Below are 17,500 nucleotides of genomic sequence, written 5' to 3'. Positions count from 1 at the left end.
TAACCTAACCCTAACCCAACCCTAACCCTAACCCAACCCTAAACCCAACCCTAACCTAACCCAACCCTAACCCAACCCTAACCTAACCTAACCCTAACCCAACCACAGTACCTTATAGTGCAGGTGATTCCTTCAGTCTGCAGGTTCACCACCTTCAGCATCCCCGCTGCCTCATCGTAGGTGAACGCGACTCGCGTCGTATCATAGAGCATCTCCAGTAGCTTGGCCAGCTTGCCGTACTTATACGTCACCCTGCGCCCCGTGCCCAGGTAGCTAGTCTGCATCAGCTGGCCGTCTTCACTGTAGTCCTGCAGTACCGACGCGTTCCCCTCCGAGGGGCGGTACGTGTTCCTATAGTAACCAACGGAGCGGGTGGTCTCCAGGGTGACGCGGGCCACGTTGGGCATGGTCACAGAGGAGAGGCGGTCGTTCTTGTCGAACTCAAAGATGTACTGACGCTGGCTGTGGAGGAGTAGTACCATGGACTGAGGAGTAGAGAGGAGAGTGGGTTACCAATGGGCAGCGGCTAAAACGGCGCCCTACACCCTATATAGTGCACTACATTTGAAGAAGGCCCAAAGGATTGTGCTCTTTAAAGGGCGCACACTACACATGGAGAAAAGATGTTAGATGTTAGGAATGCTGTGAGGTAATATTGACAGAGTCATTTTATTACGGGGTATTTTCTATGTTTCCTTTCAAGCCCTTTCCTGAGTACCTATAGACAGTACTGCACTGACTAGGCATACTGGATACATACGTTACATAGGCTGCTAGAGAAATGCACAAGCGTCTCAGTCTGGTATAGAAATAGACATACAAATGTCAAACGCGACAACAACAAAAAAACAGCCAGCCTATACCGATGTGTGTTACGCAGTCAGGAGCCAAGCTGTGAGATTCAACAACAGTCTTTATGGCTTCCAATCGGGGAAGAAAGTATTGAGTTGGCAAATAATTAAATCACGGTGCAGTCTGCTGTCACAGCAGGCTATCATTCCAGCTTTGAATCAGACACTTAAGAGCTGCTAAACTGACTTCAGACCACTAATGGGTTGGCCATTTTGTTAAATTAATGGTAAAAACCTGAGAACAGCAGCCTTTCGCTGTACTGTACGTTGTTCTTTCTGTGTCCCCAAAGATCCAGACTTTAATTAACAATGTGAAAGTGACATTTCATTCCTTTCTGCTCATCAGAGTCTATTTTAGGGGCGACGGCCCTGTCAAGCTGTCTGCACTAACAATGTATAATGGATGTATACATTGCTAGAGAGAGTCAGAGAGACAGAAAAACAGAGAGACAGAGAAACAGAGAGACAGAGAGAAAGAGACAGAGAGACAGAGAAACAGAGAGACAGAGAGACAGAGAGAAAGAGACAGAGAGACAGAGAGACAGAGAGAAACAGAGACAGAGAGACACAGAGAGACAGACAAAGAAAGAGAGACAGAGACAGTCCTTAATTACAGCTCTCTACACATGTCTCAGACAGAGAGAGAGAGAGACAGAGAGACAGAGACAGAGAGACAGAGAGAGAGACAGAGAAACAGAGAGACAGAGAGAGAGACAGAGAGACAGAGAGAGAGAGACAGAGAGACAGAGAGACAGAGAGAGAGACAGAGAGAGAGACAGAGAGACAGAGAGACAGAGAGAGAGAGAGACAGAGAGACAGAGAGACAGAGAGAGAGAGAGAGAGAGAGACAGAGAGACAGAGAGAGAGACAGAGAGAGAGACAGAGAGACAGAGACAGAGACAGTCCTTTATTATACCTCTCTACACATCTCTCAGACAGACAGAGAGAGACAGAGCGAGACAGAGAGACAGTCCTTAACTACAGCTCTCTACACATGTCTCAGACAGACAGAGGCCAGATAACGCAGCACAAAGCTAAGAGTACAGTAGACAGGAGGATTTACAAGGAAACTTTGAACTAGAAATCTTAAATCTGCTTTTAAGGGCCTCTTGCTGCTACATGCCGCTGAAATATCAACCCCATTTTCTATTACAATGCCTGTATGTCTTTGATACTGTTTATCTGTAGTACAGCAGGCGTTCTCCATTAGTTCCAAACCCTCAGTACACTGTGTACCTTACTGCACACTGTGAATGTCTACCTTAAAAAGTACCGTAAGTCTATATCATGAGTTTTTCATTGTATTTTATGCGGAGAGTTTAATATAATTGTGTTTCCTTAATTCTCTGAGTATCTCTTCTTATTACCCCCTAATTAAATACGTATCGAAATGTTCTGTTTCACTAGGCGTTCAAAGGAATATGTCAAGTATACAGAGCCTTCAGAAAGTATTCACACCTCTTGACTTTTTACAAATGTCGTTGTGTTACAGCCTGAATTTCCAAATGGATTAAATTGAGATTTTGTGTCACTGTCCTACAGACAATACCACATAATGTCAAAGTGGAATTATGTTTTTTTTTTTACAAATGTATTAAAAATGAAAAGCTGAAAACGTCTTGAGTCAATAAGAATTCAACTCCTTTGTTATGGCAATCAGTCCAGGAGTAAACATGTGTTTACCAAGTCATATAATAAGTTGCATGGACTCACTCTGTGTGCAATAATAGTGTTTAACAGGACTTTTGAATGACTACCTCATCTCTGTACCCCCACACATACAATTATCTGTAAGGTTCCTCAGTCTAGCAGTGGATTTCAGACAGATATTTCAACCACAAAGACCAGGGAGGTTTTCCAATGCCTCGCAAAGAAGGGCAGCTATTGGTCGATAGGTAAAAAAATTAAAAGCAGACATTGAATATTCCTTTGAGCATGGTGAAGTTATTAATTACACTTTGGCTGGTGTATCAATACACCCAGTCACTACAAAGATACAGGCGTCCTTCCTAACTCAGTTGCCGGAGAAGAAGGAAACTGCTCAGGGATTTCATCATGACGCCAATGGTGACTTTAAAACAGTTACAGAGTTTAATGGCTGTGATAGGAGAAAACTGGGGATGGATCAACAACATTGTAGTTACTCCACAATACTAACCTAAATGACAGAGTGAAAAGAAGGAAGACTGTACAGAATACAAATATTCCAAAACGTGGATTCTGTTTGCAACAAGGCACTAAAGTAAAACTGCAACAAATGTGGCAAAGAAATTAACTTTATGTCCTGAATACAAAGTGTTATGTTTGGGGCAAATCCAATACAACACATCACTGAGTACCACTCTTCATATTTTCAAGCAAGGTGGTGGCTGTATCATGTTATGGGTATGCTTGTCATCTGCAAGGACTAGGGAGTTTAAGATAAAAATAAACGGAATAGAGCTAAGCACAGGTAAAATCCCAGAGGAAAACCTGGTTCAGTCTGCTTTCCACCAGACACTGGGAGATGAATTCACCTTTCAGCAGGACAATAACTTAAAACACAAGGCCAAATCTACACTGGAGTTGCTTACCAAGAAGACAGTGAATGTTCCTGAGTGGCCGAGTTACAGTTTGGACTGAAATCTGCTTGAAAATCAACAGTTGATCTGTCTAGCCATGATCCCCAACATCTTGACAGAGCTTGAATCATTTTTTAAAGAATATTGCAAATATTGTACAATCCAGGGTTTGCAAAGATCACAGCTGTAATCTTGAAAGACTCACAGCTGTAATCTTGAAAGACTCACAGCTGTAGTCTTGAAAGACTCACAGCTGTAATCTTGAAAGACTCACAGCTGTAATCTTGAAAGACTCGCAGCTGTAATCTTGAAAGACTCGCAGCTGTAATCTTGAAAGACTCACAGCTGTAGTCTTGAAAGACTCACAGCTGTAATCTTGAAAGACTCACAGCTGTAATCTTGAAAGACTCGCAGCTGTAATCTTGAAAGACTCGCAGCTGTAATCTTGAAAACAGATGTAATCTTGAAAGACTCACAGCTGTAATCTTGAAAGACTCACAGCTGTAATAAGACTCACAGCTGTAATCTTGAAAGACTCACAGCTGTAATAAGACTCACAGCTGTAATCTTGAAAGACTCACAGCTGTAATCTTGAAAGACTCACAGCTGTAATCTTGAAAGACTCACAGCTGTAATCTTGAAAGACTCACAGCTGTAATCTCTACCAACGGTGATTCCAACATGTATTGACTCAGGGGTGTGAATAATTTTGTAAATGAAATATTTCTGTATTTCATTTTCAATAAATTTGCAAACATTTCAAAAAATGCTTTCACTTTGTCATTATGGGGTATTGTGTGTAGATGGGTGATAAAAATATATACTGAATCAATTTTGAATTCAGACACAACATAATATGGAGTAAGTCAAGCGGTATGAATACTTTCTGAAGGCCCTGCATTTAGTATGTAAATATATATATATATGTATAAGGTACACTAGTGGTATTTTTTTACCTTCTCCAGGTAAGTGTAGGTCCATGACTTCCCGTCGGCAAAGATCTGCGACGTGATTCGACCATTCTGGTCGTACTCCATGCGTACAGACATGGTTCCCCGCTGGATGCCGGACACGTGTCCGCCCGGGGAGTAGGTGACGTTGACCCCATTGAGGCGGCTGCTGGGGGCCCAGAGCGTCGGGCGTCCGGCGTGGTCGTAGTGGATCCTTAACGTGAACTTCCTGTGGTCGTCATAAACCTTCTCTGTACGTGTGATACGGTCAAAGTCCAGGGAGAGGAGGTTCCTGTTGTGGACCTAGGAGAGAGAAGAGAAGGTCAAAGTTCAGGAAGAGGAGGTTCCTGTTGTGAAACGGGGGGAGAGGAGAGAAGTTCAACGTTCAGGAAGAGGAGGTTCCTGTTGTGGAGCTGGGGGAGAGGAGAGAAGGTCAAAGTTCAGCAAGAGGAGGTTCCTGTTGTGGACCTAGGAGAGAGGAGAGAAGGTCAGTTAATTTGGTAAGACTTTACATTTTACATTTTCATCCAGAGCTACTTACAATCAGTGTATTCAAAACGTTAAGTAGGAATAAACCACCACCTATCAGTTATTGAAAGTAGACTTGTCTACTTAAAGCTTGCAGTTATAATGCATTATGATGTGATATTACAGTGCATTGTAATATAATAACTTATATAATAATATATATAATGATACAGTAATATATATATATAATAATATAATATGTCGTATTGGTTGTGCAGTAAGGAAGTAGACTTGGCATGTGTGAGGGGGTGTACTGGTTCACTACAGTCCTGTCCAGGGGGTGTACTGGTAGACTACAGTCCTGTCCAGGGGGTGTACTGGTAGACTACAGTCCTGTCCAGGGGGTGTACTGGTTCACTACAGTCCTGTCCAGGGGGTGTACTGGTAGACTACAGTCCTGTCCAGGGGGTGTACTGGTAGACTACAGTCCTGTCCAGGGGGTGTACTGGTTCACTACAGAAACAGGAAGTAGACTTGGCATGTGTGAGGGGGTGTACTGGTTCACTACAGAAACAGGAAGTAGACTTGGCATGTGTGAGCCGGAACATCTCATTGAAGCATCATCTCCTGTTTCTGTAGTGAGCCAGTACACCCCCTGGACAGGACTGTAGTCTACCAGTACACCCCCTGGACAGGACTGTAGTCTACCAGTACACCCCCTGGACAGGACTGTAGTCTACCAGTACACCCCCTGGACAGGACTGTAGTCTACCAGTACACCCCCTGGACAGGACTGTAGTCTACCAGTACACCCCCTGGACAGGACTGCAGTCTACCAGTACACCCACTGGACAGGACTGTAGTCTACCAGTACACCCCCTGGACAGGACTGTAGTGAACCAGTACACCCCCTGGACAGGACTGTAGTCTACCAGTACACCCCCTGGACAGGACTGTAGTCTACCAGTACACCCCCTGGACAGGACTGTAGTCTACCAGTACACCCCCTGGACAGGACTGTAGTCTACCAGTACACCCCCTGGACAGGACTGTAGTCTACCAGTACACCCCCTGGACAGGACTGTAGTCTACCAGTACACCCCCTGGACAGGAATGTAGTCTACCTCCTGTTTCTGTAGTGAGACAGTACACAATCCTGGACAGGACTGTAGTCTACCAGTACACCCCCTGGACAGGACTGTAGTCTACCAGTACACCCCCTGGACAGGACTGTAGTCTACCAGTACACCCCCTGGACAGGACTGTAGTCTACCAGTACACCCCCTGGACAGGACTGTAGTCTACCAGTACACCCCCTGGACAGGACTGTAGTCTACCAGTACACCCCCTGGACACGACTGTAGTCTACCAGTACACCCCCTGGACACAACTGTAGTCTACCTCAGGGCGTTACCCCTAATCTATCACCTTAATACTAAATGCCAAGCAGAGACGCATCAGGTCCCATTTTTACAGTCGTTGGTTTGACTCGTCTGGAGATCGAACTCCTAAACTTACAATCTCAGGGCGGACACTAACCACACGACCACTGAGTTGATTTATTTGTTATGCAGTACAGACAAAACAATCGATAAGCATACTAAAATACAGATATTGAATCTCATTCATTTAACAAACAAAAAAACAGAATTGCAAAAGGAGAAAGGAGAGTCCCAGCCAGCCAGACAGTTAAGGGTTAACTACGCCAACACAGCTGAAGTGTAGAATAACGTGTTGTGATGAACAGGGGAATAACGTGTTTGGAAGTTAGAGCGATGTGATTATAAAACCCTTCTTAATTCAATGTGTTCTGAAGTGGAAGATTTTTTAGAGGAAAACTCAACCTAAGATGTGATTATTTTTTAATTACAATAGTCAGCGCAATATCTCAGGAGAACAGGAGTCATTGAAGTGATGCAATTATAGGAATTACCATACATCTTTGTTTGTCAAAATATTCAGACGAGAAGCCTTAGTGGGAGATCTGAATATTCAGGGAAGGAAAAACAAGACAGTCACTAATCATTAAAAACTCTCCTCTGTGCTTAAAGACCAGCCATAGATGATTCCCATGTTACTGAGTCTAGTCACTTCTTTAACTTGTCTAGGATAGGAGGCAGCATATTCACTTTGGATGAATAGCGTGCCCAGAGTGAACTGCCTCCTACTCTGTCCCAGATGCTAATATATGCATATTATTATTACTATTGGATATAAAACATTCTTACGTTTCTAGAACTGTTTGAATTATGTCTGTGAGTATAACATAACTCATATGGCAGGCAAAAAAGAATTCTGAGGCTGGTCGATTTTCAACTCATCGCCTATTGAAATCCCAGTGGGATATGGATCTGTTTGCACTTCCTACGCCTTCCACTAGATGTCAACAGTCTGTAGAACGTTGAATGAAGCCTCTACTGTGATGTGGAGCTGGATGAGAGGGGAATGAGTCAGTGGTCTGGCAGAGAGCCAGTTCCTGGTCATGCGCATTCCACATGATATCGACTTGCGTTCCATTACTTCTGTAGACACAAAGGAATTCTCCGGTTGGAACGTTATTTAATATTTATGATAACAACATCCTAAAGATTGATTCTCTACTTAGTTTGACAAGTTTATTCGACCTGTAATATAACTTATAGAAGTTTTCGTCAGACGTTCGCCTGGATCTGCGCGAGCGTTTGGATATGTGTACTAAACGTGCTAACAAAAGTAGCTACTTGGACATAAATAATGGACATTATCGAACAAAACAACAATTTATTGTGGAACTAGGATTCCTGGGAGTGCATTCTGATGAAGATCATCAAAGGTAAGGGAATATTTATGATGTCATTTCGTATTTCTGTTGACTGGCGGAGAAATGTTGTTTCTATCTGAGCGCAGTCTCAGATTATTGCAAGGTTTGCTTTTTCCGTTAAAAAAAATTAAAATCTGACACAGCGGTTGCATTAAGAACAAGTGTATCTTTAATTCTATATAAAACATGTATCTTTCATCAAAGTTTATGATGAGTATTTCTGTTATTTGATGTGGCTCTCTGCAATTTCTCCGGATATTTTGGAGGCATTTCTGAACATGGCGGCAAATGTAAACTGAGATTTTTGGATATAAATATGCACATTATCGAACAAAACATACATGTATTGTGTAACATGATGTCCTATGAGTGTCATCTGATGAAGATCATCAAATTTTAGTGATTCATTTTATCTCTATTTCTGCTTTTTGTGACTCCTATCTTTGGCTGGAAAAATGGCTGTGTTTTCTGTGGCTATGTACTGACCTAACATAATCGTTTGGTGTGCTTTCGCCGTAAATCCTTTTTGAAATCAGACATGTTGGCTGGATTCACAACAAGTGTAGCTTTAATTTGGTGTCTTTCATGTGTGATTTCATGAAAGTTAGATTTTATAGTAATTTATTTGAATTTGGCGCTCTGCATTTTTACTGGCTTTTGGCCAAGTGGGACGTTAGAGTCCCACATATCCCAGAGAAGTTAAATGATTCCCATGTTACTGAGTCTAGTCACTTCTTTAAATGATTCGCTTTCTGCTCCTTTCTAATACATGTGACCCTGGGCGTCTGAACAGAGCAGAGAGAGGCAGGCGTCTGAACAGAGCAGAGAGGCAGGCGTCTGAACAGAGCAGAGAGAGGCAGGCGTCTGAACAGAGCAGAGAGGCAGGCGTCTGAACAGAGCAGAGAGGCAGGCGTCTGAACAGAGCAGAGAGAGGCAGGCGTCTGAACAGAGCAGAGAGGCAGGCGTCTGAACAGAGCAGAGAGGCAGGCGTCTGAACAGAGCAGAGAGGCAGGCGTCTGAACAGAGCAGAGAGGCAGGCGTCTGAACAGAGCTAGCATCACATTACACTATCAGCATACAGTCTGCCTGCCAGCAGCCTAGCTAGCATCACATAGGACAAAAACAAATGAGACAAGAACGAGAGAGAAAAAGGAGAACATTAAGTGTTATCTGGCAGACTGGAGAGAGAACAGCCCTGTATACCAACACTACTACCACAGCCATCTGGCAGACTGGAGAGAGAACAGCCCTGTATACCAACACTACTACCACAGCCATCTGGCAGACTGGAGAGAGAACAGCCCTGTATACCAACACTACTACCACAGCCATCTGGCAGACTGGAGAGAGAACAGCCCTGTATACCAACACTACTACCACAGCCATCTGGCAGACTGGAGAGAGAACAGCCCTGTATACCAACACTACTACCACAGCCATCTGGCAGACTGGAGAGAGAACAGCCCTGTATACCAACCCTACTACCACAGCCATCTGGCAGACTGGAGAGAGAACAGCCCTGTATATTAACACTACTACCACAGCCATCTGGCAGACTGGAGAGAGAACAGCCCTGTATACCAACACTACTACCACAGCCATCTGGCAGACTGGAGAGAGAGAACAGCCCTGTATATTAACACTACTACCACAGCCATCTGGCAGACTGGAGAGAGAACAGCCCTGTATACCAACCCTACTACCACAGCCATCTGGCAGACTGGAGAGAGAACAGCCCTGTATACCAACACTACTACCACAGCCATCTGGCAGACTGGAGAGAGAACAGCCCTGTATATGAACACTACTACCACAGCCATCTGGCAGACTGGAGAGAGAACAGCCCTGTATACCAACACTACTACCACAGCCATCTGGCAGACTGGAGAGAGAACAGCCCTGTATACCAACACTACTAACACAGCCATCTGGCAGACTGGAGAGAGAACAGCCCTGTATACCAACACTACTACCACAGCCATCTGGCAGACTGGAGAGAGAACAGCCCTGTATACCAACACTACTACCACAGCCATCTGGCAGACTGGAGAGAGAACAGCCCTGTATATTAACACTACTACCACAGCCATCTGGCAGACTGGAGAGAGAACAGCCCTGTATACCAACACTACTACCACAGCCATCTGGCAGACTGGAGAGAGAACAGCCCTGTATACCAACACTACTACCACAGCCATCTGGCAGACTGGAGAGAGAACAGCCCTGTATATCAACACTACTACCACAGCCATCTGGCAGACTGGAGAGAGAACAGCCCTGTATACCAACACTACTACAACAGCCATCTGGCAGACTGGGGAGAGAACAGCCCTGTATATCAACACTACTACCACAGCCATCTGGCAGACTGGAGAGAGAACAGCCCTGTATACCAACACTACTACCACAGCCATCTGGCAGACTGGGGAGAGAGAACATATCAACACTTCTACCACAGCCATCTGGCAGACTGGAGAGAGAACAGCCCTGTATATTAACACTACTACCACAGCCATCTGGCAGACTGGAGAGAGAACAGCCCTGTATACCAACACTACTACCACAGCCATCTGGCAGACTGGAGAGAGAACAGCCCTGTATATTAACACTACTACCACAGCCATCTGGCAGACTGGAGAGAGAACAGCCCTGTATATTACCACTACTACCACAGCCATCTGGCAGACTGAAGAGAGAACAGCCCTGTATATTAACACTACTACCACAGCCATCTGGCAGACTGGAGAGAGAACAGCCCTGTATATTAACACTACTACCACAGCCATCTGGCAGACTGGAGAGAGAACAGCCCTGTATACCAACACTACTACCACAGCCATCTGGCAGACTGGAGAGAGAACAGCCCTGTATACCAACACTACTACCACAGCCATCTGGCAGACTGGAGAGAGAACAGCCCTGTATACCAACACTACTACCACAGCCATCTGGCAGACTGGAGAGAGAACAGCCCTGTATACCAACACTACTACCACAGCCATCTGGCAGACTGGAGAGAGAACAGCCCTGTATACCAACACTACTACCACAGCCATCTGGCAGACTGGAGAGAGAACAGCCCTGTATACCAACACTACTACCACAGCCATCTGGCAGACTGGAGAGAGAACAGCCCTGTATACCAACACTACTACCACAGCCATCTGGCAGACTGGAGAGAGAACAGCCCTGTATACCAACACTACTACCACAGCCATCTGGCAGACTGGAGAGAGAACAGCCCTGTATACCAACCCTACTACCACAGCCATCTGGCAGACTGGAGAGAGAACAGCCCTGTATATTAACACTACTACCACAGCCATCTGGCAGACTGGAGAGAGAACAGCCCTGTATATTAACACTACTACCACAGCCATCTGGCAGACTGGAGAGAGAACAGCCCTGTATACCAACACTACTACCACAGCCATCTGGCAGACTGGAGAGAGAACAGCCCTGTATATTAACACTACTACCACAGCCATCTGGCAGACTGGAGAGAGAACAGCCCTGTATACCAACACTACTACCACAGCCATCTGGCAGACTGGAGAGACAACAGCCCTGTATATCAACACTACTACCACAGCCATCTGGCAGACTGGAGAGAGAACAGCCCTGTATACCAACACTACTACCACAGCCATCTGGCAGACTGGGGAGAGAACAGCCCTGTATATCAACACTACTACCACAGCCATCTGGCAGACTGGAGAGAGAACAGCCCTGTATACCAACACTACTACCACAGCCATCTGGCAGACTGGAGAGAGAACAGCCCTGTATACCAACACTACTACCACAGCCATCTGGCAGACTGGAGAGAGAACAGCCCTGTATACCAACCCTACTACCACAGCCATCTGGCAGACTGGAGAGAGAACAGCCCTGTATACCAACACTACTACCACAGCCATCTGGCAGACTGGAGAGAGAACAGCCCTGTATATGAACACTACTACCACAGCCATCTGGCAGACTGGAGAGAGAACAGCCCTGTATACCAACACTACTACCACAGCCATCTGGCAGACTGGAGAGAGAACAGCCCTGTATACCAACACTACTACCACAGCCATCTGGCAGACTGGAGAGAGAACAGCCCTGTATACCAACACTACTACCACAGCCATCTGGCAGACTGGAGAGAGAACAGCCCTGTATACCAACACTACTACCACAGCCATCTGGCAGACTGGAGAGAGAACAGCCCTGTATACCAACACTACTACCACAGCCATCTGGCAGACTGGAGAGAGAACAGCCCTGTATATCAACACTACTACCACAGCCATCTGGCAGACTGGAGAGAGAACAGCCCTGTATACCAACACTACTACCACAGCCATCTGGCAGACTGGGGAGAGAACAGCCCTGTATATCAACACTACTACCACAGCCATCTGGCAGACTGGAGAGAGAACAGCCCTGTATACCAACACTACTACCACAGCCATCTGACAGACTGGGGAGAGAGAACATATCAACACTTCTACCACAGCCATCTGGCAGACTGGAGAGAGAACAGCCCTGTATATTAACACTACTACCACAGCCATCTGGCAGACTGGAGAGAGAACAGCCCTGTATACCAACACTACTACCACAGCCATCTGGCAGACTGGAGAGAGAACAGCCCTGTATATTAACACTACTACCACAGCCATCTGGCAGACTGGAGAGAGAACAGCCCTGTATATTACCACTACTACCACAGCCATCTGGCAGACTGAAGAGAGAACAGCCCTGTATATTAAAACTACTACCACAGCCATCTGGCAGACTGGAGAGAGAACAGCCCTGTATATTAACACTACTACCACAGCCATCTGGCAGACTGGAGAGAGAACAGCCCTGTATACCAACACTACTACCACAGCCATCTGGCAGACTGGAGAGAGAACAGCCCTGTATATTAACACTACTACCACAGCCATCTGGCAGACTGGAGAGAGAACAGCCCTGTATATTACCACACTACCACAGCCATCTGGCAGACTGGAGAGAGAACAGCCCTGTATACCAACACTACTACCACAGCCATCTGGCAGACTGGAGAGAGAACAGCCCTGTATACCAACACTACTAACACAGCCATCTGGCAGACTGGAGAGAGAACAGCCCTGTATACCAACACTACTACCACAGCCATCTGGCAGACTGGAGAGAGAACAGCCCTGTATACCAACACTACTACCACAGCCATCTGGCAGACTGGAGAGAGAACAGCCCTGTATATTAACACTACTACCACAGCCATCTGGCAGACTGGAGAGAGAACAGCCCTGTATACCAACACTACTACCACAGCCATCTGGCAGACTGGAGAGAGAACAGCCCTGTATACCAACACTACTACCACAGCCATCTGGCAGACTGGAGAGAGAACAGCCCTGTATATCAACACTACTACCACAGCCATCTGGCAGACTGGAGAGAGAACAGCCCTGTATACCAACACTACTACCACAGCCATCTGGCAGACTGGGGAGAGAACAGCCCTGTATATCAACACTACTACCACAGCCATCTGGCAGACTGGAGAGAGAACAGCCCTGTATACCAACACTACTACCACAGCCATCTGGCAGACTGGGGAGAGAGAACATATCAACACTTCTACCACAGCCATCTGGCAGACTGGAGAGAGAACAGCCCTGTATATTAACACTACTACCACAGCCATCTGGCAGACTGGAGAGAGAACAGCCCTGTATACCAACACTACTACCACAGCCATCTGGCAGACTGGAGAGAGAACAGCCCTGTATATTAACACTACTACCACAGCCATCTGGCAGACTGGAGAGAGAACAGCCCTGTATATTACCACTACTACCACAGCCATCTGGCAGACTGAAGAGAGAACAGCCCTGTATATTAACACTACTACCACAGCCATCTGGCAGACTGGAGAGAGAACAGCCCTGTATATTAACACTACTACCACAGCCATCTGGCAGACTGGAGAGAGAACAGCCCTGTATACCAACACTACTACCACAGCCATCTGGCAGACTGGAGAGAGAACAGCCCTGTATACCAACACTACTACCACAGCCATCTGTCAGACTGGAGAGAGAACAGCCCTGTATACCAACACTACTACCACAGCCATCTGGCAGACTGGAGAGAGAACAGCCCTGTATACCAACACTACTACCACAGCCATCTGGCAGACTGGAGAGAGAACAGCCCTGTATACCAACACTACTACCACAGCCATCTGGCAGACTGGAGAGAGAACAGCCCTGTATACCAACACTACTACCACAGCCATCTGGCAGACTGGAGAGAGAACAGCCCTGTATACCAACACTACTACCACAGCCATCTGGCAGACTGGAGAGAGAACAGCCCTGTATACCAACACTACTACCACAGCCATCTGGCAGACTGGAGAGAGAACAGCCCTGTATACCAACCCTACTACCACAGCCATCTGGCAGACTGGAGAGAGAACAGCCCTGTATATTAACACTACTACCACAGGAATCTGGCAGACTGGAGAGAGAACAGCCCTGTATATTAACACTACTACCACAGCCATCTGGCAGACTGGAGAGAGAACAGCCCTGTATACCAACACTACTACCACAGCCATCTGGCAGACTGGAGAGAGAACAGCCCTGTATATTAACACTACTACCACAGCCATCTGGCAGACTGGAGAGAGAACAGCCCTGTATACCAACACTACTACCACAGCCATCTGGCAGACTGGAGAGAGAACAGCCTTGTATACCAACACTACTACCACAGCCATCTGGCAGACTGGAGAGAGAACAGCCCTGTATATCAACACTACTACCACAGCCATCTGGCAGACTGGAGAGAGAACAGCCCTGTATACCAACACTACTACCACAGCCATCTGGCAGACTGGGGAGAGAACAGCCCTGTATATCAACACTACTACCACAGCCATCTGGCAGACTGGAGAGAGAACAGCCCTGTATACCAACACTACTACCACAGCCATCTGGCAGACTGGAGAGAGAACAGCCCTGTATACCAACACTACTACCACAGCCATCTGGCAGACTGGAGAGAGAACAGCCCTGTATACCAACCCTACTACCACAGCCATCTGGCAGACTGGAGAGAGAACAGCCCTGTATACCAACACTACTACCACAGCCATCTGGCAGACTGGAGAGAGAACAGCCCTGTATATGAACACTACTACCACAGCCATCTGGCAGACTGGAGAGAGAACAGCCCTGTATACCAACACTACTACCACAGCCATCTGGCAGACTGGAGAGAGAACAGCCCTGTATACCAACACTACTACCACAGCCATCTGGCAGACTGGAGAGAGAACAGCCCTGTATACCAACACTACTACCACAGCCATCTGGCAGACTGGAGAGAGAACAGCCCTGTATACCAACACTACTACCACAGCCATCTGGCAGACTGGAGAGAGAACAGCCCTGTATACCAACACTACTACCACAGCCATCTGGCAGACTGGAGAGAGAACAGCCCTGTATATCAACACTACTACCACAGCCATCTGGCAGACTGGAGAGAGAACAGCCCTGTATACCAACACTACTACCACAGCCATCTGGCAGACTGGGGAGAGAACAGCCCTGTATATCAACACTACTACCACAGCCATCTGGCAGACTGGAGAGAGAACAGCCCTGTATACCAACACTACTACCACAGCCATCTGACAGACTGGGGAGAGAGAACATATCAACACTTCTACCACAGCCATCTGGCAGACTGGAGAGAGAACAGCCCTGTATATTAACACTACTACCACAGCCATCTGGCAGACTGGAGAGAGAACAGCCCTGTATACCAACACTACTACCACAGCCATCTGGCAGACTGGAGAGAGAACAGCCCTGTATATTAACACTACTACCACAGCCATCTGGCAGACTGGAGAGAGAACAGCCCTGTATATTAACACTACTACCACAGCCATCTGGCAGACTGAAGAGAGAACAGCCCTGTATATTAACACTACTACCACAGCCATCTGGCAGACTGGAGAGAGAACAGCCCTGTATATTAACACTACTACCACAGCCATCTGGCAGACTGGAGAGAGAACAGCCCTGTATACCAACACTACTACCACAGCCATCTGGCAGACTGGAGAGAGAACAGCCCTGTATATTAACACTACTACCACAGCCATCTGGCAGACTGGAGAGAGAACAGCCCTGTATATTACCACACTACCACAGCCATCTGGCAGACTGAAGAGAGAACAGCCCTGTGTATTAACACTACTACCACAGCCATCTGGCAGACTGGAGAGAGAACAGCCCTGTATACCAACACTACTACCACAGCCATCTGGCAGACTGGAGAGAGAACAGCCCTGTATACCAACACTACTACCACAGCCATCTGGCAGACTGGGGAGAGAACAGCCCTGTATATCAACACTACTACCACAGCCATCTGGCAGACTGGGGAGAGAGAACAGCCCTGTATATTACCACTACTACCACAGCCATCTGGCAGACTGGAGAGAGAACAGCCCTGTATATTACCACTACTACCACAGCCATCTGGCAGACTGGGGAGAGAACAGCCCTGTATATTACCACTACTACCACAGCCATCTGGCAGACTGGGGATAATTTTGTGGAGGAAATGTTTAAACTTTAATTAAACTGCTCTCTCTCTTTCTCTCGCTTCTTCATCATGTACTTCTGATACATCTGCATGGTTTCTCTACAGGTACATTGGCACTGAGCTTGGCACTGAGCTTGGCACTGAGCTTGGCACTGAGCTTGGCACTGAGCTTGGCACTGAGCTTGGCACTGAGCTTGGCACTGAGCTTGGCACTGAGCTTGGCACTGAGCTTGGCACAGTGTTGGCCTGCTTCCAGTGGTATGGTGTGTGTGTGTGCATGCGAGTGTGTGTGTGTGTGTGCATGCGAGTGTGTGTGTGTGTGTGTGAGGAGAAGAAGAGAAGCCTGTCTGTCTTCCTCTATCACGCAACGACCAGAGAAACCTGTCTGTCTTCCTCTATCACGTAACGACCAGAGAAGCCTGTCTGTCTTCCTCTATCACGTAACGACCAGACAAGCCTGTCTGTCTTCCTCTATCACGTAACGACCAGAGAAGCCTGTCTGTCTTCCTCTATCACGTAACGACCAGAGAAGCCTGTCTGTCTTCCTCTATCACGTAACGACCAGAGAAGCCTGTCTGTCTTCCTCTATCACGCAACGACCAGAGAAACCTGTCTGTCTTCCTCTATCACGTAACGACCAGAGAAACCTGTCTGTCTTCCTCTATCACCTAACGACCAGAGAAGCCTGTCTGTCTTCCTCTATCACGTAACGACCAGAGAAGCCTGTCTGTCTTCCTCTATCACGTAACGACCAGAGAAGCCTGTCTGTCTTCCTCTATCACGTAACGACCAGAGAAGCCTGTCTGTCTTCCTCTATCACGCAACGACCAGAGAAGCCTGTCTGTCTTCCTCTATCACGTAACGACCAGAGAAGCCCGTATGTCTTCCTCTATCACCTAACGACCAGAGAAGCCCGTCTGTCTTCCTCTATCACCTAACGACCAGAGAAGCCTGTCTGTCTTCCTCTATCACCTAACGACCAGAGAAGCCTGTCTGTCTTCCTCTATCACGTAACGACCAGAGAAGCCTGTCTGTCTTCCTCTATCACGTAACGACCAGAGAAGCCTGTCTGTCTTCCTCTATCACCTAACGACCAGAGAAGCCTGTCTGTCTTCCTCTATCACGTAACGACCAGAGAAGCCTGTCTGTCTTCCTCTATCACGTAACGACCAGAGAAACCTGTCTGTCTTCCTCTATCACCTAACGACCAGAGAAGCCTGTCTGTCTTCCTCTATCACCTAACAACCAGAGAAGCCT

The 17,500-nt window shown here is 46.9% G+C and overlaps 1 protein-coding gene across 1 annotated transcript in view; it reads right to left on the bottom strand.

The window, feature by feature from the left end:
* The window catches only part of LOC120018906 (teneurin-4-like), a gene marked incomplete at its 5' end in the record, with an annotated part of 135,502 nt that overhangs the window by 45,365 nt on the left and 72,637 nt on the right, over positions 1–17,500 (bottom strand). The window contains 2 exons of the mRNA XM_038962126.1: positions 112–485; positions 4,369–4,665. Of these exons, the coding sequence (XP_038818054.1) occupies positions 112–485; positions 4,369–4,665 (671 nt within the window). The remainder of the gene's footprint in view (positions 1–111; positions 486–4,368; positions 4,666–17,500) is intronic.

Source organism: Salvelinus namaycush, chromosome 23 (genome assembly GCF_016432855.1).
Source record: "Salvelinus namaycush isolate Seneca chromosome 23, SaNama_1.0, whole genome shotgun sequence".
NCBI lineage: Eukaryota > Metazoa > Chordata > Actinopteri > Salmoniformes > Salmonidae > Salvelinus > Salvelinus namaycush.
Note: the sequence above shows the minus strand (reverse complement) of the source record. Positions and strands in the feature narration are given on the sequence as shown.